General features: G+C 35.8%; 2 protein-coding genes across 4 annotated transcripts in view; both read right to left on the bottom strand.

Moving 5' to 3' along the window:
* The window catches only part of itpk1b (inositol-tetrakisphosphate 1-kinase b), a 68,528-nt gene extending 57,719 nt beyond the window's left edge, over positions 1 to 10,809 (bottom strand). Inside the window, exons 1-2 of one of the 3 annotated variants that reach the window (XM_073826738.1) lie at positions 10,420 to 10,809; positions 6,658 to 6,825 (exon numbers count right to left, since the gene is read on the bottom strand). In XM_073826738.1, the coding sequence (XP_073682839.1) occupies positions 6,658 to 6,752 (95 nt within the window). In that variant the 5' untranslated portion in view covers positions 6,753 to 6,825; positions 10,420 to 10,809. Of the gene's footprint in view, positions 1 to 3,294; positions 3,402 to 6,657; positions 6,826 to 10,419 lie in introns of those variants that run through there. The other 2 variants (XM_073826737.1, XM_073826739.1) reach the window with 2 other exon arrangements.
* Positions 10,810 to 12,327: 1,518 nt separating this feature from the next.
* plk4 (polo-like kinase 4 (Drosophila)) lies at positions 12,328 to 24,803 on the bottom strand. The gene is made up of 16 exons (XM_073827260.1): positions 24,633 to 24,803; positions 23,787 to 23,882; positions 23,590 to 23,685; positions 21,892 to 22,006; positions 20,718 to 21,696; positions 20,504 to 20,589; positions 19,628 to 19,983; positions 19,352 to 19,456; positions 18,909 to 19,011; positions 18,613 to 18,762; positions 18,366 to 18,499; positions 15,819 to 15,913; positions 15,602 to 15,728; positions 15,346 to 15,489; positions 14,529 to 14,635; positions 12,328 to 12,840 (listed from the first exon to the last, which is right to left on the bottom strand). Exons 1-16 carry the CDS (start codon positions 24,660 to 24,662, stop codon positions 12,741 to 12,743), a joined length of 2,823 nt encoding a protein of 940 aa, XP_073683361.1. The 5' UTR covers positions 24,663 to 24,803; the 3' UTR covers positions 12,328 to 12,740.
* Positions 24,804 to 27,269: the final 2,466 nt, after the last annotated feature.

Below are 27,269 nucleotides of genomic sequence, written 5' to 3'. Positions count from 1 at the left end.
TAAAATGGGAACAAACTAATCAATTAGCAATAGCATAAATAAATAAAACTGAACAAATGTCAGGTACAGAAATTGAAATCAAAAGTTTAAAAACACTGCATAGTTGTATTTAAATATATAAAATATTGATTAATCCTCAGTAAATTTATAAAAGATATTCAGTCAGTTAATGATTTTCTTTTGTTCTTTGATTAACATGAATGACAGGCAGCACGTTTATTAGACGGCTGTCTCTTTAACACCGAACACAGATCTAAAATTACTGTTACACGTGTTTTCTTTCTCATCTGTTTAGTGTTTACATTTATTCAAACACTGTGTTTATGAGGATATGCTGACGCATTTCGTGCATACAGGTCAATAAATGTGAAAGATAAGTCAGTTCCGGGCTGGAACAACCTTTTCTGCAGTGAAAATGCATGAAACTGTTAGAAAACGGACACAAATTTGAAACCCACATCGCTTCGTGCTCGCACTTCAGACGTGCACTGCACGCAAATAGTGCGCAAGTTCTTTTCCTTCCTGCACTTAAAAAAAAAAATAAAAAATAAAAAATAAAAAAATCACATTAACATGCAAACGCGGGAATCATTACGTGGAATCGAAATGCACATGTCTTATCGAATACCCGGTTATTGGAAATTTGGAACTGGTTCTAAAATGGAACTGGTTCTCGATACCCAACCCTAATCTTGGAGGGCCACTGTCCTGCAGATTTTAGCTCCAATTTGCCTCAACAAACCTGCCTGGAAGTTTCTAGCATGCCTAGTAAGACCCTAGCTGGTTCAGGCGTGTTTAATTGGGGCCGGTAAAACCACAATGACAGTTTTTTTTTACAATTTTTGTAACAGAGCAGATCAAATATGATACACCTTAGCTAAAATACACCTTGCTGAGGTTTTGGTGTAAGGGATTTTCAATGGATAGACAAAAATCTCTCAGGTTTTAATAAAAGTATCTTGTGTTTCGAAGATAAACAAATGTCTTGAACATGAGGGCAAATCATTTTTGAATAAACTTTCTTTTTAACTCTAAGCCTGTGTTTTCTGTGCCTGTCTGTGTTTTTACTATTATATGGTAAGAGATGCCATTACACATCTTCTGAAGGAGTACTAAATATCTAGATCGAAAAACAGCAAAGAAGAAACAGAAACAAGCGATCGCATATGTAAGCAAATGCATATGTAAAATAAAGTGATTATGAAACATTTATAGCATATAAATCAAAACACTGCAGATCCAGGAAGCAGAGATGCACCGAATGTTCGGCAACCGAATAAGCGAAAAGGCGAAATAAATTATAGGGTTCAAAAGGCCAAAGTAATGAGAATCATTTATAAATCTGCTGCTGTCAGCAAAAAGTAGTACTGAGGTCTCCTTGTGGGTTTCCAAAATAAAAGTCCACATTCATAAATGTTAGCATTGTAATTTTACGGTTGTTCTGTAAAATAAAATAAAAAAGTAAGACAAAAATAACGATAATAATCATTACAACAGCTCTATTAACACATTTATTATAACATTCTTCTTTGCGCAGCAAGGCTATATTTATTTGTACATTAAAAAAAAAATCACGCCTGATTCAAGAAGGGGGTCTTAAAAATGGCCAAAGAATATTATTTTACTAACTTATAAATTTTAAGTTAAATTGGGCTTTGTTGGTAGACCATAATGTCTACTAGAATGTTAAAATGTTCAGTAAAAAACTGTAAAAAAAGCACATTTTGGCTATTTAATTTATGCAATGGTAAAAAAAAAAAAAAAAAAAAAAAAATTTGCAAAATACAAAAAATACGAAAAACCGTGTTTGGTAATCGGCCTTCGGCCCAGTGTTTAATTTTGTTCGGCCTTGGCAAAGAATTTGCATTTTGGTGCATCCCTACCAGGAAGTAGTATATGATCATAAAGCTTTGGGGGTGTTGACAAAAGCAATCTACTCCATTTATGTTTAAATCATTGTTCGAAAACACAATGTTTAAAAGCAGAGGCTCTGTTGTTGTTTTTTTTACATATTTTATGTCAGAAAGTTATACAACAGAATATTCCGACGGCCATTAAAATGTTGGTAAAAATTATCAAAAAAATAAGAAAAAAAATGCTGATGGGGAAAGAATTAAGGACCTTTATGGTAGGACATTTACAAAATGTCTTTATGGAACATGATCTTACGAGTGGTTTGCGGTCCAGGGTCACATGTTTCAGATTTTCTTTATAATTTGCAATTGTAGCAAAAACCACTTGTACTGCAGCAGTATTTGAAATAGGGTTGTGCAAATAGACGATAGTATTGTGTATCGATGTCAGTTGCGTATCAGCGATCGCACAGGCTGACGATAAGATGATGTGACAATTGAGCATATCGCCTAACACTAACTTGAAATCCTCTTCCAGAAAATGAATCTAAAATGCTGATGACTCATGTTACACTAAACAGATTTCTGTCCAATCAAATCCTCTCTTGAATGAGAATGTCCCTCAAGCTCAATAACCATAGTTAAAATGTCACAAAGCCTATCCACCTTTTTTCAAGTTACCAATGAGTGCATAATGGATTCTAACTTCCGTTTGGATGCTATAACTAAATATAAATATGTGCGCAGGGTTAAGCTGTGCTGTTGTTGGCTCCCACAGTGACAGCAATAAACATAGGGAATTCCTGTAAAGTGCTTGTTTTGCGGTGAACCAGCAAATTCGTCTGTGTTTGGCAGCATATGCCCTGCATTCTATGTCAAACGCTGACAAGAGAAAAATCAGCATGACTTGCAGCGCCTAGGTTAAAAAACTGTGAGTGAAATAATAAAATAATGTGTGTTCTTCTTTTTCAAAGGTTCAACTTTGTATTATTAGCTTAGAAAATACATAAATTTGACTAGAAACAGAGACTGGAAATGTAGCACCGTTCCAGAACAAGTCGAGACTTCCGTATTCGGGAAAAAGGTGGATTTTAAAAGAAAAAAGACTAGCTCTTTGAAATGTCCAGCCTCAGCTTCCTGTTTTAATAGAAAATATAGATTAACAGTAAATAACATGATTAATTCAGTCGTTTCTCACACAATGCTATTGTATGGCTTTAGAAGACTTGGGCTAGACTGTATGAGTCATTGTATTGGCACAGAAAAGTCTTAAAAATGTCTTCAATGTTCAAAGTTTGAAGTTTAAAACGACATGAGGGTGAGTAAATGACAACAGGATTTTCGTATATGAGTGAAGTATCCCTTTAAAATACCACTAATGTGTGTAACACGCAAAAACATATCCCTCTTTGTTGACTAGCTGACAGAGCTGACCACTTACAGTGACCACATTGTTGTATTCCCGCTTTCCTTCACTTTCTCCAGTTACACAATTCCTCTAACACAGTCACAGCCACTGAGGAAATCCGATGCAATGCTGGCTTCACACTTTACACAATTGTTCATTCAGCTGGAGACCAAGACAGTGGGGCACAACGAGCAATGCACAAGACAAAAAAAAACAAACCACACACACAATCCTTCACTACACCACACACACAAAGCCTTGCGTGTAACCTTAACCCTTCGCCGGTCCAGCAGTTCGCTTTTCTCAGGTTACGAGGCCCATACAAACACAAGACACTCCAAGAGTGCTTTGCTACACCAGCTCTCACTCATTCACTCTCTCTCTCTCTCTCTCTGACTGCTGGCTAATAATCCAGGGCTTTCGATGATGAGTAAGCCAATCTGTCCGACTGCAAAGTCAAAGGGAATAAAAGTGCTGGCACAGTGTTAAAACACAGCCAGGCCAAGACTGGTCACCTACACGCACCATGTAAAATCATTCAAGTGTATCATAGTTTGGATAGCAGAGACGCTTTAGCCAAAACACATTTAGAGCAGAACAAAACACAGGCTTGAAGGAAATACTGCAAATATTTATAGCACGCTCTGTTTTTAAACAGGCAAACTACCCTTGACAATGTGCACTATGAACGGAACCAAACAGATTCATCTGTAGACAAATGAAACCAATTTTATTTGGGAGTCAGAGAGTAATTCACAACTCTTTAAAAATAAAAAAATAAAAAAAAACATAACATCACCACCAGTGCTAACAATGTTGGGGTGTTGAAAGTGGTTGCCAGGGCTTTGCTGTTTAGTTGCTATGTTGTTCTCAGAGGTTTTCACTAGTTGCCAGGTGGTTGTTTTTTTAGACCGAGTCAAAAGAGCCCCTACATATAGTTTTGTCCTAAAAACACACAATAATGTTAATTAAAAATAAATAAATTTAAAAAAAAAATTCTCAGGATGTTGCCTTCTAATACAACAAATTCAATACAATATTTTAAAAGATAAATTAATCAGTTTATTACAACAGCGTTTTAGTGCCACGTTGAAAAAAAAAAAAAGTAAAATCTAAAATTACGAGGTTGAATTCAAAATATTTGGAGAATAAATTCGAAAAGTTTAAAGAATAAAGGCGAAATGTTTTGAGAATAAAGGCGAAATGTTTTGAGAATAAAGATGAAGTGTTTTGAGAATAAAGATGAAATGTTTTGAGAATAAAGGCAAAATGATGAGAATAAAGTAGAAATGATGAAAATAAAGTCGAAATGTTGAGAATAAAGTTTATATGACGAGAATAAAGTCGAAATGTTTTGAGAATAAAGATGAAATGTTTTGAGAATAAAGATGAAATGTTTTGAGAATAAAGGCAAAATGATGAGAATAAAGTAGAAATGATGAAAATAAAGTCGAAATGTTGAGAATAAAGTTTATATGACGAGAATAAAGTCGAAATGGTGAGAATAAAGTAGAAATGATGAAAATAAAGTCGAATTGACGAGAATAAAGGAGAACTGTTTTGAGAATGAAATTGCATTTACAGAATAAATTTGCAATGTTTCGAGAGAAAAGTCTAAATGTTTCGAAAATGAAATCGAAATTCTGAGAATAAAGTCAAAATTAAGAGAATAAAGTTTAAATGTTTTGAGAATAAGTTCGAAATGTTTTGAGAATGAAGTCGAAATTCTGAGAATAAAGCAAAAATGTTTTAAGAAAAAAGTTGATATGACGAGAATAAAGTCAAAATGATGACAATAAAGTCAAAATGTTTTCAGAATAAAGTCGAAATGATGAGAATAAAGGCAAACTGTTTTAAGAATGAAATTGCAATTACAGACTAAAGTCGAAATGTTTCGAGAGTAAAGTCGAAATGTTTCGAGAATGAAATTGAAATTACAGAATAAAGTCGAAATGTTTTGAGAATGAAGTCGAAATTCTGAGAATAAAGTCAAAATTAAGAGAATAAAGTCTAAATGTTTTGAGAATAAAGTTGAAATTACAGCAATTAAAGTTATAATATTTTGAGAGTCACGGCACATTAATGAACGTGAAAAACGCATTATTGTAATAGACATATTGTTTGTATTTCGCTATAAAACTGACAGATTTTGAAAAGTTGAAACTGTGGAATATCTCTCAGTGCTTCCAATCCATGCCATTTGGATGCGCAATAGGCTAGAATATATTATAATATATTATAACTTTAATCTCGAAACACTTCGACTTCATTCTCGTATTCATAAATGTTAGTATTGTAATTTTACTGTTGTTCTGTAAAATAAAACAAAAAGTAAGACAAAAGATAATGATGATAACCATTACAACAGCTCTATTAATACATATATAATAATATTCTCCTTTGTTCAGCAAGGCTGCATTTATTTGTACATTAAAAAACACATGCCTGATTCAAGAAGGGGGTCACAAAATGGCCAAAGAATATTATTTTACTAACTTATTAAATTTAAGTTTAATTGTTAGTTGGTAGGCTATAACGTCTACTAGAATGTTAAAAATGTTTAGTGTTAAATATTTTTATATTGTCGTTTTATAATTTGTTTATTTTTCTTTTTTCGATAAAAGCAAGACAAAACTGTAAAAAGCACATTTTGGCAATTTAATTTATGCAATGGTGAAAAAAATGTGCAAAATACATGGGGGAAAAAAATAATATTAATGATATTTTAAAAATGCAGCTCTAGGTCTTTAATTTAGTTCAAGACTATAAGATTTTTTGATAACCCAGGGGGAGAAAATGGCAATCAGTTGCTTAGAAACTTAAACACATCTCTCATCAACAATTTATGTGTATTTACAAGTAACTCAACCAGCCCAACATGTCAAGATTGGCTCGACCAATGGCATGTGTTTGGACTGTTTGGAGCAACTCACTTAAAACATGAAAAATTTATTATTTTTGCTGTATTATTTAGCGTCGTCTGAGTCAACCTAAACAACCATTTCTCCTTATGAGACACTTCCACAAAAAACTGTGTCTTAACATGTATCTTACGTTAACATGCCTCTCTGCTACACAATATTACACAACCTCAAGCAACCTTCCTGGATCTTTCTCAACCACAGTTCAAAGTCCTTTCTAACACGCACGAAGAAGAAAACATCACCATGCATGAGCGAGCCTGATACAGCTTTTCATTCAAACAACTCAATCCACTTATCTGTAAAGCACCAGAGCGATCCTGGAACAAAAGCAGGCACAGAAAACAGCTGTTTTGGATAAACCTCTGACCACAAGTGCAGCGAATGCCCAAGAGCAACAGACACCTGCTGTGTTCTTACATGGAAACACATGCAGGAAGAGATCCAGGCCAATGGATCTAGGGTCATCTCTCACCTGCACATCTCCGCAAAGGCCAGGAAATTGAGTTTTTTCATCTTCTTCTCGCTGAGCCAGTAGCCCACTCGTCTGCCTCTCAGGAAAGTCTGCATCTTCAGCTGCTGATGGCCAGATGTGACAGCAGTGTCACTCCAGTGAAAAGAGGAAACAGTCTTCTTATAAAACCTGTCAAACCAAAGCCAACAGAGATTATTATCAGAACCGTAAATTGCAAACCGTCATGAGTGTTAAATGAAAAACAGCAAAAGACCAACACTGAACAATAAATAGAACGAAATGTGTCTGTAAACGTACAGTCATGGCCAAAAGTTGAGAATGACACAAATATTAGTTTTCACAAAGTTTGCTGCTCAACTGCTTTTAGATCTTTGTTTCAGTCATTTCTGTGATGTACTGAAATATAATTACAAGCACTTCATACGTTTCAAAGGCTTTTATCGACAATTACATGACATTTATGCAAAGAGTCAGTATTTGCAGTGTTGGCCCTTCTTTTTCAGGACCTCTGCAATTCGACTGGGCATGCTCTCAATCAACTTCTGGGCCAAATCCTGACTGATAGCAACCCATTCTTTCATAATCACTTCTTGGAGTTTGTCAGAATTAGTGAGTTTTTGTTTGTCCACCCGCCTCTTGAGGATTGACCACAAGTTTTAAGATCTGGGGAGTTTCCAGGCCATGGACCCAAAATATCAACGTTTTGGTCCCCGAGCCACTTAGTTATCATTATTGCCTTATGGCACGGTGCTCCATCGTGCGGGAAAATGCATTGTTCTTCACCAAACTGTTGTTGGATTGTTGGAAGAAGTTGCTGTTGGAGGGTGTTTTGGTACCATTCTTTATTCACGGCTGTGTTTTTGGGCAAAATTGTGAGTGAGCCCACTCCCTTGGATGAGAAGCAACCCCACACATGAATGGTCTCAGGATGCTTTACTGTTGGCATGACACAGGACTGATGCTAGCGCTCACCTTTTCTTCTCCGGACAAGCCTTTTTCCAGATGCCCCAAACAATCGGAAAGAGACTTCATTGGAGAATATGACTTTGCCCCAGTCCTCAGCAGTCCATTCGCCATACTTTTTGCAGAAGATCAATCTGTCCCTGATGTTTTTTTTGGAGAGAAGTGGCTTCTTTGCTGCCCTTCTTGACACCAGGCCATCTTCCAAAAGTCTTGGCCTCACTGTGCGTGCAGATGCGCTCACACCTGCCTGCTGCCATTCCTGAGCAAGCTCTGCACTGGTGGCACTCTGATCCCGCAGCTGAATCCTCTTTAGGAGACGATCCTGGCACTTGCTGGACTTTCTTGGACGCCCTGAAGCCTTCTTAACAATGCAGTGCAAAGTTTTTTTCGGGATTAAGTTAATTTTCATGGCAAAGAAGGACTATGCAATTCATCTGATCACTCTTCATAACATTCTGGAGTATATGCAAATTGCTATTATCAAAACTTAAGCAGCAACTTTTCCAATTTCCAGTATTTATGTAATTCTCAAAACTTTTGGCCACGACTGTACAAAACAGGTTCTGTTTAAAGCAGTGGTCAAGTTGGGGTGTCAATCTATACAGATTTGATAAGAAACCTAGTGAACTGCCTAACTAAACAGAATTTTTTGGGTATCACAAGTAGGGCCGTCAATCGATTAATCATGATTAATCGCATCCAAAATAAAAGTTTATGTTTACATGCTATATGTGCACATAAAAATACACACACATAGATGTATATATTTACAAAAAAAATAAAAAAAAAAAATAAAAAACTTTTAAAACTTTTAAGATTTATTTAAAAATGTGAAATTTGTTTTTATCATGTACAACAATGCACTATATTCAAATCTGAGCTATTTAAAAAAAATTACACACAAATTTAAAAATGCAAATCAGGGTTTCTACAGATATAAACAAGCGATATTTAGGACTTTATAAGACCTTTTTAATACCAAATGTTAATTTTATCAAATTACTTTTATTTATCAATAAAAATGAAAAAAAAAAAAACTTCAGTCTATCTAATGATTGTAAACAGTTATTAGGTCCATCAGATATTTTAAGGCCTTTTATTACAAAAATGTTATTTAAGACATTTTAAGACTTTTTAAGGACCCACGGACACCCTGCAAATGTTGAGTTTAAATAGTGGATGCATCATTATTAAAAAAAATTGCAATGGAAGTCAATGGGTACAGTCAACTGTAACTGTTACTGGTTAACAACTTTCTACAAAATATCTTCTTTTGTGCTCTACAGAAGAAAGAAACTTGTACAGGTTTGGAACAACTTGACCAGTGAATAAATTATGACAGAATCTTCATTTTTGGGTGAACTGTCCCTTTAAGATTTGATCTGAACATCCAATGCATTATGTGAGTTCAAAAGGTTTGTTTTGAACATTTAAAGCATTGCATTCAAGTGTAAAGTTTCAGTTTAAACTAGGAGTCAACTAAATATCAGCCTGACCGATTATCAGTGCCGATATTAAGAATGCTTATGGTTATCGGTATCAGTCATTTTCAAAACCGATTTGCCAATAATATCATTGATATATCAGCCCTTGTTATTCTTAATTTTGACATTTATTTTCATTTTTACACCACAAAAAAGTCCAATCTTTCATTTCTCATATGTATTTAACTAAAAAACAAGAACAAACCATTCTAAAGGTTGAAGTGGACTCCAACTTGTTAACATAAGTTATATTGTTGTCTTTTGTGAGATATGAAAGTTAGCAATTATCTGCGCCGATATTAAGCATTTTTATGGTTATCGGTACCGGTCACTTTTCAAAACGATTTGCCGATAATATATTTGAAAAGCATTTAAAGAAGGTTACTGTCAGAGCCCTTGTTATTCTTAATTATGACATTAATTTTAATTTTTATATGGATGTGGCTGTGTATCAAAGGTAAAAAATGATATAAATATTGTTCCGTTTCTCGCAAAAAACAATTGTTTCGTGTCTTAGTACATCAATGTATCGTCATGAGCCGCAGGGTGTCATTTGGATTTGTCTGTGAATGTTTGTGTTTACTTTTAAAGGTCTGGTGCCCAGGTTTTCGTTAAAAATCTTTGTTTGTGTTCTGCTGAAGAAACAAAGTCACCTACATCTTGGATGCCCTGGGGGTAAGCAGATAAACATCAAATTTTAATTTTTGGGTGAACTATCCCTTTAAGAATTAGCCTATAAGTTCAAACTTTATATTTAAATATTCCAAACATCATATTTAAAAAGTTGAGCATTTTAAAAATTCCATTTACAACATACATTCGATTTGATTAATCATAAACGAGTTTGAGCATTCAAGGCATTACAAACCAGTCTGAAGCTTCACTTCAGTCTAAAAAAAGGAATCAATGCATCGAATGCGAGTTAAAACGTTCTAGTCGAATAATCGACAATAAATTGTAAGGCTGGAAGGAAGATTCGAACATTTGATGAATCACAAACCAGCGACTGTGATTCGAAGATTCGATGCTTCAGGAGAGTGTTGAAACTTTCCGATCGTTAGAAAGCGCCGTGATGCCCACCAGTGCTGTCCAGGAAGACAGCTCACTAGAATTTAAGACACAGCCTGTGTTTTTTCTGGTTTAAGTCTCCCTGTATCATTGTTTCAGAACTGAAATACGGTTAAATCTGCCACTATATACATATTCTGTTCATTGTTCAAAACAGAAAGCAATATTAGAGACCCCGGAGGACTCCTGAAATCCGCCATAAACAACCCATTCAACAGCAGCACAAACAAGCTAGCACTCCACCTACTTTCAAATTCAGATCATCTCAAGTCTCACTGTTGGATGTCAGAATTCTTCAAGTCGTGTTTTCTCCCCTGTGGACACCCTGAAAGAGCAGATGCAGCGGAGTAAATACCTGTCTAGTGCATGTTTTCGGGCTCCGATCGGATAGCAGTTAGCTAGCTGGAGGGCAGTCTGGTCTCCATGACTCGCGTTGCTGTCTGTCTGTCTCTGAGACTGAGAATGAAAGACGCTCTGGTGATGATCAGAAGGATCGAATGCGATCTGCTCTAAATCCAGACACCTAGAGAGCGAGCACAGCCTCCTCTTGAGGTGGGGCTGGGCTCAGTTCAGTCCGGCTAGCGTGTGTGTGTGTTCCTCCTAAAGCATGACAGGAGGTTTGTGCCACTAGGCGCCTCGCCGTTGCTGCTGCTGAATCCACTGAGTGAATGTGGCCGCAAGGGGGCGCCAGTGCAACGCAATCTCTCATAATGAGAAGTTCATGCACTGACTGGGGTTTTGTTGAAAACAAGGCAATAAATTCAAACCACTAGTGTAGTTGTTTTCGCGCTGATTTATGTTTGAGAATGCGATGGAAAACACTTATTCAAAGGGTCTTATGTAAATGTTGACTGTTGTAAATCAGGATTTGTAAACAACAGGTGTTGTTGTATAAATGTTATACAAATATTTATATTTTCTTGGTATTGTTTGATCTTAAGGTCCTAAAAGAGATGAAGATCTTATGTTTTCCTGCCTGCAGATGGTGGATATATTACTTAGTTTCGATATTCGAATTAATAAATGTGCAACTCATCTCAGTCTTAGTAATAAAAAAAAAATCTTCTCTAGACAATATATTTGATTAAAAAAAAAAAGATTAAAATATATCAAAATATATTTTTACTATTTAAATAACTGCTTTTGGTTTATATATATATATATATATATATTTTTTTTTTTTTTTTTTTTTTTTTCAAATTAAAAACTTTAGAAATCATTCTAAAATTCTGATTTGCTGTTCAAGAAACATTTCCTCTTTTTATTATTACGATCAATATTTAAAACAACATTTAAAACAGTATTAAAACACATATCATTATGTAAAAAACAGATGAGTAGATTTTTTTTCAGGATTCTTGGATGAATAGAAAGTTCCAAAGATCAGCATTTATCTGAAATAAAAAGCTTTTGTAATGTTATTCACTATAGCATTTAAAAGCTTGAAATCAGATTTTTTTTTATTATAGAATTATAGAAATTAATACTTTTATTTAGCAAGCAAATTAATCAAAAGTGATGATAAAGACATTTAAAGATTTATTTTTGTTTAATGCTGTTCTTCTGAAACTTCTATTCATCAAAGAAACCTGAAAAAATTCTACTCAGCTGTTTTCAACATAATAATAATAATAATAATAATAATAATAATAAGTGTTTTTAAGCAGCAAATCAGAATATTAGAATGATTTCTGATCGATTACGTGACTGGAGTAATGATGCTAAAAATTCAGCTTTAAAATCACAGGAATAAATTACATTTTAAAATATTTTCAAATAGAATACTAAAATAGAAAAATAGATACCTAAATTGTAATATTTTAAAATATAGCTGTTTTTACTGTATTTTTGCTTAAATAAATGCAGCCTTTGCAAGAGAATTCCTTAAAAACAACAACAATAAAATACAATAAACAAAACAGACTTTAAGCTTTTAAATGGTATTTTATTTTCTATTAAAAAATAATAATAAATAAATAAAAAATATTATGTACTACAATGGTATAACTAAATGTACGTCACAAATGTAATTTACAATTTAGAAAATGTATTTTGAATTGCAACAGGAAACTAAAATCTGATCTTTTTTTTTTATTATTTATCTTTATAGTTTTTGGGGTGAACGACTAAAAGATCTTGTCAGATTTTTGTGGGATTTAATCATTTATACTTTAATTTGCATTCTGTCATTATCAGTAACCAGCTGAATAATACAACAAATCCTGCTCCCATCAGCTTTAAATAAACACAGAAGAGACAAAAAAGCAATAATACAACAGGCAGCAGATGTTTAATGCTTGTTTGTACAGCTAACATTTCATTGAAGCACTGGGTACACAAAAATAAAGGCACCATGCACAAACTTAATACATAGGACAAAGACAGGAAACCCATTATGTACAACATAAAAATATATAATTTTCATAATCTTTGGGACTATATGTACAAAGGTTTTTAAAAAAAATATATTTACAAAGCACACTGAGAATCTGACGTAAAAAAAGAAGTGCTTCCAACAGCGATGCACATGTCATATGAACACGTTTATTTGTGTGTGTTTAGTGCTCGTCAGCGTCTCACAGCAGGGCTGGCGAGGAGGCCCAGGATGGTGGAGAGACAGTGGAGCTTCTCTTTGACCAGCTCTGGTAACTTTTCATTCTCTTTATACCTGAGAGGAAACAGAAAGCAGAGAATTTAGCATTCATTCTTAAACACAACATATAAATCAAATATAGCTGCAAGCAGCGATTACTGGGTTCAAGCGCTTTAAGGCATTTAAGCACATATGAAAAAAGACATTATTTAGCAAGCATGTAACCACCTAAATCAATGATTTAAAAAAGCATTTTTGACAAGTCCAGGTAATTTACCATAGAAATATTGTTTTGTAACGTTTATGAGTGTTATAGCACCAGCTTTGGTCCGATCTCCTTAAAACTTTGCGTGCTTGTTTAGAATCACATGTCTCATGTGCTCGCTAGGTTTTGTGAAGTTTTGAGCGTTCCTTTAGGCTTTATAGGATTTGGGGTAAATTTGGACAGGCCCCTTTTCTAAACCACCCCGTTATATCCCCCCTAAAGGGTAAATTTCAACATTTTTTTTGATAATTGATTACTGACCTAGAGAGTCCAGAGAATTGTACTGCCGTGTTTTTTCCAGACTGAGCAAAAAAACCTAAGACTAGTTTGCAAAAGTAGGTTTTTAACATCTTCTCAACCATTTAACAAAGGATTTGATTGACAGCAGCGGTTCTAGAGGCAAAGTTGTCCAGAATGAGTTCTATTGTATATGAATATTGCGCATGTGTGAGAAAAAAATGTGCAATGTATGACCATTTACGCCCTTGAGAATGCGATATTGCCTGCCAGTGGCCAATTTCTTTAGAATTTTCTCTCAAACCTGTGGGGCCGTGAGTCGAACAGGCCAACCGGGTTTCGTTCCGATTGCCCTCGGTGCTCCTAGGTGCTCAAATTTCATCGGCCAATGCCGGCCATGGTTTTTGAGCTACACAAATGTCCTTATAGACACTTGTGGCACTTTGGACCAAGACCTTGCACAACAATTTTCATGTTGAAAGGACAAATGGTTGCGCAGTTATAGCCATTTTTTATTTTTCCCCCCTGTAATAGCACCACCAATTGGCCAACCTCCACGATTTGTGTCCTGTGACCACAGATTGAGCTCTTACATAAAGGTTGAGTTTGGTGAAGATATCTTGTTCCATTCAGGAGTTATAGGCATTTTACTAAAAGTGTCACTGCCCCTTTCAAACGTTTTGGCATCCCTTTGTGACAGTGAGTCGAAAGTATTCACTCTCCAGAGCATCTGTCTGCACTGGTTTGGTTCTGATCAGGCGAAAAACCTAGGAAAAGTAGGGGGGGGGGGGGGGTTTGTTTGCAGAGCTGGTGCAAGATGAGCATTTGTGGTTAAAAAGTAAAGAAATGTTAAAAAGAAAAAAAGAAAAAAAAAATGACCGGTTGTTTTGTTAGATGAGACTCTTATTCTTCAGCTGGGATCATGTAGATCCCTTTGAAGCTGCATTGAAACTGAAATTTGGACCTTCAACCCACTGATCCCTATTGAAGTCAACTATATGGAGAAAAGGCCTGGATTTTTTTTCCTCAAAAACTCTAATTTCTTTGACTGAAAAAAGAAAGACTTGAACATCTTGGATGACGTGAGGGTAAGTAAAATTTTAATTCTACTGTAGAAGTGAACTAATCCTTTAAAATGTCCTTGGCCTTGTTATGCAATTAAGAAATGTACATTCAGTTAGATTATGGAATATGGAAGTTATGTATGTTGCAAATGCAACATCTCCTTGAAAAATATTTCTTTATTTATGACAAGCTTTACCTGGTGATGTGTCCTTCAGGGGAAGTAAAAGTGATGCAAGAGACGCCAACTTGGACCATCAGCTGGGATCCATCATTAAACTGAACCCATACCTCACCAGTTGTTAACTAAAACAAATAAATACATACATACATTTTTATGTAATACTATTATATATTATCATTTTTATATAGTATTTGACAGAGATAAGGATATACAGTCAAACCAAAAATTATTCAGACAGCAGATATAATTTTTGATATTTTTTTACTAGTGGGTGCAGGACACTATAGTTCATTTATGTAAGCGCGAACACAGCAAATTAAAGTAAACTGTGACATATTATACCAAAAAATTCTTCATACAGGGGACTACCAGTAAAACTGATAAAAAATTTGGGACCAAAAATTATTTGGACACTTTGACCTGACAATGTTTTTTCTTTAATTGCTAATGCGACCTTTTTACACCACAGACTAAACAAAATTAAGCATTGCTTGGTAATTGGTTGACCTAAATTGGTATTATCTAACTGTGTACTTAAATTTAGCAGCTGACAGCTATTCAGCCTAATTCATTACATACCTTTCTATCAAAGTTATCTGACATTATCAAGATTAATTTGTTTTGACACAGTTTAAATCAGAGTTCTTGTCATATTTTATTAACATTATCTAAACTATAGCGAATAAACTGTTATAATGTGATAAATGTCGAACAAATGCAGAATAAATGACCAATAAATAGTAATACATCAATAAATGAATGAATTTATCAATTAATTAATTAATTAAATGATAAATTAATATACACAACACCATCCAATCAACTACTTTACCTGAGAGGCCCAGCCAATGTTAGGCACAAAAATAGACTTCAGCACCTTTCCTGTGTTAATAGTGCGTTCATCTTTTCCCGATTGGGGTGAGCTGCCTTTAGCCACACTAGCTGTGGTGAAGTCTGATCCTGCATAGGAAATCATCTAGAAGGAAAGACAAAAGTTACTGTTAATGAAATATTTAATTTCTGAGTGGGACGTACTTTGAAATAGCAAAGCTGATGTGCTTTGAGATGCATGTGCATGCATGACATACTGATGGTGTGATATGGGGTGGCTGGGGTGGACTGAGGCACACCTGAGCCACCTCTGCAGGTGCAGCTGGGCCTGAATCAGACGAACACTGAGGCTGAGAAGCTGAAAAAGCTGGATTGGTGGGTCTTCTGGTGGAGAATAAGATGGTGAATGTGAGACAAACTTTATGCATCATGACTTTTAGTTTTTTAGCTCTGTGACAGATTTTTGCACCTCACCTGCCAATAGTGATAGGAAAGAATGGAGTGTTTTTAGCACTTTGCTGTTCCTCAGCAGAGATGGCGGCTTCCAAAGACAGACACATTCGATGCCCCTGAGGAAAAACAACAAAAACAAGCTTTGTTAACAGGATGAACAATGTAGCAAGCAGTACCAGCTGACCTTTGAGTCTTAATATACAAGTGCATCTCAATAAATTAGAATGTTGTGGAAAAGTTCATTTATTTCAGTAGTTCAACTCAAATTGTGAAACTTGTGTATTAAATGAAGTCAATGCACACAGACTGAAGTAGTTTAAGTCTTTGGTTCTTTTAATTGTGATGATTTGGCTCACATTTAACAAAAACCCACCAATTCAATCTCAACAAATTAGAATATGGTGACATGCCAATCAGCTAATTAACTCAAAACTAAAAAGTTTCCTGAGCCGTCAAAATAGTCTCTCAGTTTGGTTCACTAGGCTACACAATCATGGGGAAGACTGCTGATCTGACAGTTGTCCAGAAGACAATCATTGATACCCTTCACAAGGAGGGTAAGCCACAAACATTCATTACCAAAGAAGCTGGCTGTTGCCAGAGTGCTGTATCCAAGCATGTTAACAGAAAGTTGAGTGGAAGGAAAAAGTGTGGACAAAAGATGCACAACCAACCAAGAGAACCGCAGCCTTGAGAGGCTTGTCAAGCAAAATCGATTCAAGAATATGGGTGAACTGCACAAGGAATGGACTGAGGCTGAGGTCAAGGCATCAAGAGCCACCACACACAGGTGTGTCAAGGAATTTGGCTACAGTTGTCGTATTCCTCTTGTTAAGCCAATCCTGAACCACAGACAATGTCAGAGTCTTACCTGGCCTAAGGAGAAGAAGAAATGGACTGTTGCCCAGTGGTCCAAAGTCCTTTTTTCAGAGAGCAAGTTTTGTATGTCATTTGGCAACCAAGGTCCTAGAGTCTGGAGGAAGGGTGGAGAAGCTCATAGCCCAAGTTGCTTAAAGTCCAATGTTAAGTTTCCACAGTCTGTGATGATTTGGGGTGCAATGTCATCTGGTGTTGGTCCACTCTTTTTTGAAAACCAAAGTCACTGCACCCGTTTACCAAGAAATTTTAGAGCACTTCATGCTTCCTTCTGCTGACCAGCTTTTTAAAGATGCTGATTTCATTTTCCAGCAGGATTTGGCACCTGCGCACACTGCCAAAAGCACCAAAAGATGGTTAATGACCAGTGTTGGTGTGCTTGACTGGCCAGCAAACTCACCAGACCTGAAGCCCATAGAGAATCTATGGGGTATTGTCAAAAGGAAAATGAAAAACAAGAGACCAAAAAATGCAGATGAGCTGAAGGCTACTGTCAAAAAAACCTGGACTTTCTTTACCACTTTAGCAGTGCCACAGACTGATCAGCTCCATGCCACACCGAATTGAGGCAGTAATTTAAGCAAAAGGAGCCCCTACCATATATTGAGTACATATACAGTAAATGAACATACTTCAATGAACACAATGCGCTCGTCCACTGCGTAATACAGCATACAACAGGTACAAGTTCGTTATGAATTGATTCTTAAATTGTTTAACTAGGGTTTATACATAATTTCCGTGACAGAGTTCAAGACAAATCATTTAATCTTACTACTGGAGCTGCCCATTTGAAATGATTATTAAACAGTAAACACACTATGCAAAAGCGGCAGTCCTTCCGGTGTACTTAGTGTCCGAATTCACTCACTCGTTTTCATTCACTCCTTCAAGTGAACTGTACGAGTGGACTAATGAAGGGAATAGTGAGTAAGGTATAGGGGGCGATTTCAGATACAGCCTAAATCATGACGAGCAAGCACTTTCTTACCGCTGCTGGCATTCAGTAGCTTCCTCGAGCAAATCATGCAGAAACAAGGCCCGGGCTCTCTTAGTTTCTTGCACAAACTGCCAAAAGGCTCGCCATCTCTACTTTCTTCAATCCACGCCCAGCGCTAGGACATCATCCCCAGACTTCATAAACTTGTGCTCCATTTTTTTTTCTCTGACAACACTAACGTGACATGGACGTATGGGTGTAAATCATACTGTGTTGCCGCCCTTCTCTGCTTCTGATAGGCTTGTAACGTTAGTTAAAGCTGTGTTCCTCTCATATGATTGGTAGGTGAAATAAATTGGCTCGAAAATATGAAACCACATGCGCAGGCTCTAAAACATAATTTTTTTTCCCCCTTAAGGCCGCATGCAGGAGATCCGGCACGGTGCCGGAATACTTTAAGCCCTGTGAATTGGTGGGTTTTTGTTAAATGTGAGCCAAATCATTACAATTAAAAGAACCAAAGACTTAAACTACTTCAGTCTGTGTGCATTGAATTTATTTAATATTCAAATTTACAATTTGAGTTGAATTACTGAAATAAATTAACTCTTCCACGACATTCAAATTTATTGAGAAGCACCTGTAAACATGCAAGCATTAAATGCACCTATCTAAATGCAGAACATCATTTTACTTCTAAAGGTCAAGCGGTGGTTTCACACATTAGAAAACCTGATGCGGTAATGCAGTACCTCCTCAGAGAGTTCCATGTAGAGTCTGCACTCAGGACTCAGTCCACTCAGCCCAACGTCACCCTTCACTGTATACGATTTCCCATTCTTCTCCACCACACGCATCTGCTCGCTTGTCTTATGGGTTTTTGCACCTAAAGGACAAAAACAAAAAATTCTTTAGGCCTAAATCAGCTACACTTTGCACTGCACAGAGTTCATTCTGTTCATCCTGACATGTTAGTACTGAATCATCTGTGCCGCTCACCATCATAGAAGCACACTTCCAGGTCTGCATTAGGAGTGTTCTCCATCAGCATGCACTTGGCAAATTTTGTATACAGTGTGACTTTAGGGGTCTTCGATTTCACCAACTGGACAAACTTTGTGGCATACTGATATTTCTTCCAGTATTTTTCTGCAGTAAATACAAGTAGGTTTAATGCAATGCTTTTCATATTAATGGAGACAGCTGAGGAAAACGGTGTTAAATAACTATTATAAACACATGACACTTTCAAAAGCTTGGTCGTCATTTTACTGAAGTCTTGTATGGTGCTGTACCTGGTAAGTCCTCATAGCTGCAGATGAGAATGTCTTCAGGTGGTGAGGGTGGGTGGTCCAGCACAGGAAAGCCTTTCCCTTCATTGGGCTGGTACACTGTAACCTAAAAACACAGTTGACAAACCATCTGCAACTTTTTTTCTGAGGTGGGCTGAACTACCAGGAAACATTTCTTATTATCAGTGTTAAAAACAGTTGTGCTGCATAATATTTTATGGAAACTGTGATACATTCTTTTCAGGATTCTGTGATAAATAATAGAAAATTATTATATTATAACATCACAATTGTTTTACAGGCACTTTTGATCAATTTAATGCATTTTTACTGAATAAAATTAGTCATTTCTTTAAAAAAAATAAAAGGTCCTGACCCCAAAGTTGAACAGTAGTATGTATTACATTAATTACATTACATTAATTATTGAGTTTTTAGCCCCTCACCATGGATCCATCACAGGATATTCTAAGTACTTCTTTGACTCTCTCCTGAGCTCCTTGTCCCTTCAGCAGCTCCATACACACCTCTCCAGAATCCAGGACACTGACCTAAAGAGCAAAAACATTGTTACATATTGTTACATCATGTTCTAAATCAACAACTCTAGCTTTTAACTTACATGCTCTCCCTAGCACTCTAAACTCAAAGTGAGACAGATGCATGGTTTCACAAGGCAAAATAGTAATAAGTGGTTATTAGACATAAACAGCTTCCCTCACCACAGCGTTTTTGGTCTTTTGCCTAATGGGCTTGAGTCTGGCAGCACAGAGTGGAGGGAAGCTCTTCTTAGGGCACACTTTCTCCTTCTTCTCTGTGTTTGCTTTGCCTTTGGAGAGGGGTGGACCCAAAAACTGTGCATCCGAGTAGCCCTGAGATTCTGACACGTGTCCTGATCCAAACCCATCTTCCCTGCAGGGCCCTGAATTGCTGTGGGGGAAAAGGTTTGGTTGCTGCTGAGAGTGAAAGCCGCTGGGTTTGTCACTGCAGGAGGTTTGTGTCCCGGCTGGCCCTCGTCCAGAATGGAAACTCCCAGTGCTGCTGTGACTGCTCAGGTCTGCCGGCCTCTTGAACGGTCCTATAAATGTAAAATGTTTTAGGGTTTAAAAACTCTTTAAAATCAAACAAGTCATAAGGCTTTTAAAACAAGTCATATTATAGTATGACTCCACTCCAATTTACTAACCCCCATGTAATCCAATTTATTCATGTCTTTCTTTCTTCAGTCGCAAAGACATTAAATTTTTTGAGGTAAACATTTCAGGATTTTTCTCCATATAGTGGACTTCAATGGTGCTCAATGAACTGAAGGTAAAAAATGCAGTTTCAATGGGCTATAAATGATCCCAGCCGAGAAATAAGGGTCTTATCTAGCCAAACGATCAGTCAGTTTCAGTTTTTAATCTTCAACCCATTGAGCACTATTGAAGTCAACTATATGGACAAAAATCCTTGAATGTTTTCCTCAAAAAACGTAATTTCTTTGCGACTGTTCAAAGAAAGACATGAACATCTTGGATGACATGGGAGTAAGTAAATTATCAGGAAATTTTTATTTTGGAAGTAGGGTAATCCTAATAAGTAATACTACATTTTACCATCGCTGCTGAACCAGGCCTGAGTGTGAGAATCAGGCATTTGGGATCTTATTGAATGGGTGGATGTAGAAAAAGATGATCCAGGTCTGAGGAAGAGAGGGAAAAAACAGAAAGCACAAATTACAAAAAAAAAATACAATGCAATAATGCTGAAATGCAAGCATGCCAACTGCGCTCAATGCATTATTAAAAATAGAATCACAACGCCTCTTACTTTGCAGGCTGTTTAACAGGTGGAGAAGGCAGGCGCCCATGCTCAGAGTAGCCATGGGGCACGTTTCTGTAACTGGAGGTTGATGGAAATAATCGTCCTGACCCTGGAAGCATCTCTTCGGAGTGGCATCTCTCCAGCTCTGCATCCTGTGGAGCGTTGCTATGCCCAGCACCGGATCGGTCTGATGAATGAGCGCGTCTCAAGTAGCGAGAATGAGGCCGTCCGCTGTCAGCACCCATGGGAACTCTACCAATACCCATCCTTGATAAATCATCTTGTAAATGTGGCTGCCAATCTTGCCCACTCTTAAAACCGGAGCTAGTTGAATGATGGGAGTGGCTGGGGATCGGCGCCATGCGATTGGGTAAGGGCTGTCCAATTATCTGCCTTGTTTTCCTCTGTAGCCGGCTGCTGCTGCTATTGGTGGCATTGGAGGCAGTGGAAATGGTGGCTATGCCACTGTCTATGGACCCTCCGTCACTGCTCCCAGAGTCTTTGCTTGCCGTGGGACCGGTTTGAGTCATAAAGGGGTGGTCCAGCACAGCAGAGAGACTAGGCCTGAGGGCTGGGTTCTTTTGCAGAAGCTGCTGAATCAGGTCCTGAGCTTCTGCTGATATGTGAGTGGGCATCTGATATTCTCCCAGAACCACCTTATTGAGGGTGTGTTTTACAGTGTCCGTGTCAAAGGGAGGTCTGCCCGTGAGGAAGGCGTAAAACATGCAGCCCAGCGACCAAACGTCCGACTCCAGGCCGTGAGCGCTGCGTGTAGCCACCTCAGGTGAAATGTAGTTTGGTGTGCCGCACATGGTGAAGTGTTTCTCACTGGGAAGTTTAAGTTGCGTCGCCAAACCAAAGTCTGCGATTTTAATGTTCATGCTTGTGGTGAGAAGGAGGTTGGACAAGGTGAGGTCCCTGTGCATGATCCCATGAGTGTGGAGGTACAGCATTCCCTTCACGATCTGATGCATAAAGTGCCTCGCTGTTGATAAAAAAAAAAAAAAAAAAAAAAAAAATTAACAAATTGAGATTATTGTTATTCTAGAAGTTTCAAAAATTATGTTTTTCAATTTAAAATAAAATGTAATGGTTTTTAATATTTTGATTTATACTAGATTTGCATTATTATAATATTACTATTTGTTTAAAAGTAAGTGCATAAAAGTGATGAACTCACCCTCTTCCTCTGTAAAAGATGTTTTCCTCTCCTTCAGGTAGCGGCTCATCTCCCCATTGTGACACATCTCCAGAACCAGGTACACATAATTACTGTCCTCAAAGTAATTGTACAGCTTGAGTCAGGGCAGAGAAAAATAAGAGGATTAGAATATCTACTTTTTGAATGAAAATCATTCAAGATGGTGGATTCTTTCAAATAATGCAGAATGCACACTATGAACAATATGCATAGTATCGTATTCCACAAATGCAGCATCATTTATGCACATGCTGTGTCTAGTTCTTTCTTCAATCCATATCTATGTGACAGTACTGCTGCTAGTGAGAAACAAATGCATAACTCTATATTATAACATTTTCAAATAATATTTAATATTTGATAATATCATTTTAAATCATAATGTCAGGGTTTCCACAATCTTTGTCCAGTGAATTCCAGACTTGTCCACACCATTTACAGATATTTTAACTGCAAAACATTTATAAAATATCAATCTTTTAGTGTAATAGAATTATTAGTATTCTTACATCTTCAATAACATCTTCACAAAGACTGATATTATTCTAACCCATTAATTCTCAACATATGTGACCCTGGACCACAAAACCAGCCTTAAGTAGCATGGGTATATTTGAAGCAATAGCCAAAAATACATTGTATGGGTCAAAATTATCCATTTTTCTTTTATGCCAAAAATCATTAGGATAATTAGTAAAGATCATGTTCCATGAAGATACTTTGCAAATTTCCTACCATATATATCAAAACGTTTTTTATTAGTAATATGCATTGCTAATAACTTAATTTGGACCACTTTAAAGGCGATTTTCTCAATATTTAGATTTTTTTGCACCCTCAGATTCCAGATTTTCATATAGTTGTATCTCGGCCAAATATTGTCCTATCCTAACAAACCATACATCAATGGACAGCTTTCCATTTAAAAAAAAGTACCCTTATTACTGGTTTTGTGGTCCAGGGTCACATATTAAAAATGCTAAACAAAATGGAGAAAAAAAATAAATAAAATTTCAAGTGTGATTTTTTACAACTATTAAAATCATGCAAATTAATTATTTTTATTGTTATCTTATTTTATCTCATTTATTAAACATTTTTTAGAATATATATAATTTATAATAATAATTTTAGATAATAATTATATTTTTTATTTTGAAAAATTATAATACATATACATTTTTCTAGTCATGCCAAGTCCCAAAACATTTTATCGGGGTATAAATTGTGAGTAAAAAATAGTAAAAACTGCTACAGTAAAAACGGGAAAAGTCATGTAAATTCATTAGAATTTTTTTAATAAATATAATTTTTTTATAAGATTTCATAATAAATGTACATTTTTTCTAGTCACACCAAAGAACATTCAAGTCTAAAAACATTTGCAATCCTAAAATGTAACGTATAGAACTATAGGGTCTTGTATTTAAAAAGGCTGAAAACTACTGCTGTAGCAAATGAAATACCATAAGCCATCTAAAACCACTATAAATATATCCAGTATTTTTCTAAAACATTTCAGGATTTTAATGACTTGTGTAGTACTGTGCAATTCTTTTTGTACATTTAAAAGTAACACTAACTGTCAATACAATTGATTCAGATTCATTGTACCCTGACATGAGCGTCAGTTGAAATGCAGCTCTGGTAGGTCTGTGATGAGGGTTTAGGACTTACCTCAAGAACTGACGGATGCTTTAACCGACACTGAATCTCCACCTCGTTAATGACTCTCTGCACCATGCCAGCTTTGTGCATGGCCTTCTTGTCAATCTGCAAATACACATGGGGCACAGTGAACAGTTTTGAACAGATGCTGTACAACCACAACCCTGGCACTATGGTTAATTAAACAGCAGAAAGTACGTTCTTACCATTTTGATTGCCACCTCCAAGCCTGTGTTTACAGATTTTGCTCTGTACACACATGCAAAGGAGCCTTTACCCAACAAGGTGAGAACCTTGAAGTCCTAAAACATAAAAAGGAATTATTTGCATTAGATTCCACAATAACACAGATAAAATAAGACCATTTCAGGAGATTCTTGTCGCCTTGAGAGTTTCTTCACAACTAAACATCCAAATTCAATCTCCTACCTCGATTCTAAGATCCACAGATGATGCCAAAATTCGGTCCTCATGTGGATCTTTTGCTTTAGTAGTCAAATTTAGCAGGAATGAGTGAATGACTTCCAGCATGTTTCATGCAGTGTTTCGATCACGGATCGAGGCGACAACACAAAAGCAGCCCGTTGCACACAGTGTGCAGTCTTTGTTGACGCGTCGCTAGTTACCTGCATCTGACACTGACATCTGTTGTTCATCACTCTCCCGCTCTCCTCCCGCGACTCTACCTGACACTGACGCTACCGCACGTCGCCTAGCAACTGTCTCCAAGCTCCTAATTCCCAAAACAATTTTGCTTTGCTAAATACCCCGCAGAAGGATGAACAGAAGGCGAGGTCCAAACGGTAGTTTAACTGGTTATCAGAATGTTTTACTGCAGTTAATATGAAATGTTGCTTCGGCTTTGTTTATAATCATGTTTTCAATCTTTCCTACACTAGAAAGAACGAAAGCAAAATAAACCTGAGTGAAAACCTACAAGGGATTATTTTAGCTGGTTGTGGGACCTTAAAATATGCATACAAACTTAGAAATAAATAAAGTAGTCTTTGGAGCTGCGTGGCTCTCGAGCCGCAAGCGGCCGCGCTACTTACCTCAATTTTGTCACCGATTGAGACACTCATTTTCACTTCATAACCCCTTCAGTCCGACGATTCGGTAATTCTATTCAAATATCTTTATTTTTCCGTGAAGGTGAGATGGTTTGACTTGAACATGATGTATAAAAATGCAATTTAATCCGTATATTTGTATTCCCCTCCAAACTGTTTGCCTTTCCTCCATTTTGAAAAGTCCGCCCGTTAGAGCGCGTAATGACGTAACTGACGTCGCTGTGCAAACTGACCAATCGGTGATCAGATTATAGTATAACACGGAACAAGACAGAGACTGTCCACATAAAAGTATAAACATAAAAATATTTAATATTGCTTGGAGGAAAGTTTAGCCGAGTCCAAATAGATATTTAATCACTAATAAGATAAAATAAGTTTCATTTCGAATTTATTAACTTTCTTAAAGAAATATAAAATGTAGTTTATATTTTATATGTACCCTCCTGCTGAAATGACCTGCCCGCCTCCTTAGCTATCTTCCAGGATCGGATAAAACACATCTCTTCCATCTTTATTTGAACCTCTAACTCTAGCACCCTCTATTCTAATTTTATTCTTTATTTAAAAAAAACTGCCTTTTTAGACTTATACTCTATTCATTTACTTACTGCTTGTTTAAAAAAAAAAAAACTAACACTAGCTTTTTTGTTCTTTTTCTATTCTATTTTTCTTTTTCTTTATTTATTATACATTGAACAAAAAAGCAAAACAAATATCTATTTTCTTTTTATTTATTATATAATAAAAAAAAACTTGCTACATGTACCACGTTAGGCTAAATATGACTTGTCACTTGCATGTTATTGCTCTTTTGTTAATTTTGATTGCTTTCATTGTCCTCTTTTGTAAGTCGCTTTGGATAAAAGCATCTGCTAAATGTCTAAATGTAATGTAAATATAATAAAGACATTGTGTAGACTATTTCTAACTCATGTAATAAGGCTTTAAAAACTGTTGAAATTTGTAAGCTGCTTAATCTCTTCCTTTGAATGCAATGTTTTGTTTAATTTTATATCCCTGTCTAGTAAATAGTTTTGTTATCATCATCATCATTTTTTTTTGTATTATATTGTAACTGCTTTCTTATTGGTTGACATAATGTTCATAATAAAAAAGTCATATTTACTACTGTTTATTTCAAGAATACCTTTAAAATATTTCCAATTAATGGTAATATGGTCTTATTTGTGACTGCAACACTGGCTTCTCTTTAATTAATATCAAAACAGTTTCAGTTAAGTTAAGGTTCACAAACCTTTTTGTCAGCCGAATTATCCCTGAGACTGAAATTAAATATTTTTGATAATTTTACAGCACAGCCACATATTCACGATTCTTTGAAGTCAGTTAATGGTCATATGACACGCAGTTAAGCAAAATATTTGAACTTTTGTATGTATTTATTTTAGATTTTTATGAATTAATACTAGCTTTGCATAAACTCAGGACCCCCCTGCATCCCCTGCATCCATTTAAAAATGTTTTGTGATTTTTTTTTTATTTATATTAATATTCTTATATTTATATTTTATCCTTAACCTTAATCAGTAAAACATAGAAACTACTGGAAACTACTACAGTAACAACTCAACTGTTTTAGAAAGTGCTTTATTTTGATTATGTAAAATTATGTACCCTGTGTATTTATTTTAGATTTTTATGAATTAATATTAGCTTAGTTGCACTGCAGCATCAATTTAAAAATGTTTTGTGACTAATTGATTACTTAAATTATTTTATTAATATATTTATATTATATTCTTATATTTATATTTTAGACTTACAGAGGGAATTTTGGGTATCTCATTTTTTGTCACTCCATAATTCAGAAAATACTAAGAACAGTCAGTAAGTCAGGAATAAAATGTATACAATAAAGCTAATTATATATATATAAACAAATCCGTCTGTAAAAACCTTTAGGATATAGACAGGAATAAAAATGTAAAGTGCTTCCAAAGTGGAGATTTATGGCTCAGTGTTAGGAAAAAACGAATTTTGAGAAAACTGCCTTTAAAAATTAGTATTGTAATTAAAATCTATTGACACAAATAGACAAAGTGCTATAAAAGACACACTTAACAATGTCTTTTGGATGTTTTCTTTCCACTAGACTAAAAAAAAAAAAAAAACACTTTATGAAAAACCGAAAAACCCAAAATGTCTTCACAGGTGCATGAAAAAAAATGTTTTTGCCTGCAGTGTCTCCCCTTAATATTTTATGAAAAATTACACTTTATCTCCCATATTACATGCCTGTGTTAACAAAATAATTTAAATTTAAATAAACAAATAAAAGTGCATTTATCGCTTCTACAATCTCTTTTGCTCTTGTCCAGATTTAGTGACTAACCATCTTATTTTTTACGTGGAAGTAAGCCATTTTCTATGAACCTGTGACACTTCCAGTTTATTACCCGCTGTAGGGAAATAAAGTGCAGTAAACACTAAAACTGTTTGCACTACAAACCTGTGTGTTCATAATTTTGATAAAATGTTAAAATAATATGGTAAGACACACCAGTTTGCAATATCAAGCAGCAAAGCCAGCTGTTTTGTACAGCTAAAAATAGCTGGAAGCGAATGACACTAGAAACCAGACATTTACAAATACCC

Source organism: Garra rufa, chromosome 21 (assembly GCF_049309525.1).
Source record: "Garra rufa chromosome 21, GarRuf1.0, whole genome shotgun sequence".
NCBI lineage: Eukaryota > Metazoa > Chordata > Actinopteri > Cypriniformes > Cyprinidae > Garra > Garra rufa.
This window is presented reverse-complemented; position numbering and strand designations above follow the sequence as displayed.

Bases quoted from the DNA above. Each gene is read 5' to 3' on its own strand.
- plk4 (XM_073827260.1), bottom strand. From the start codon at position 24,662: ATGAGTGTCTCAATCGGTGACAAAATTGAG. The intron at 19,012-19,351 runs GTGAGGGGCTAA...CTGTGTTTTTAG, and splicing joins TATCCTGTGATGGATCCATG to GTTACAGTGTACCAGCCCAA. The intron at 15,490-15,601 runs GTATGTCATGCA...CTTTCCTTCTAG, and splicing joins CACCCCATATCACACCATCA to ATGATTTCCTATGCAGGATC.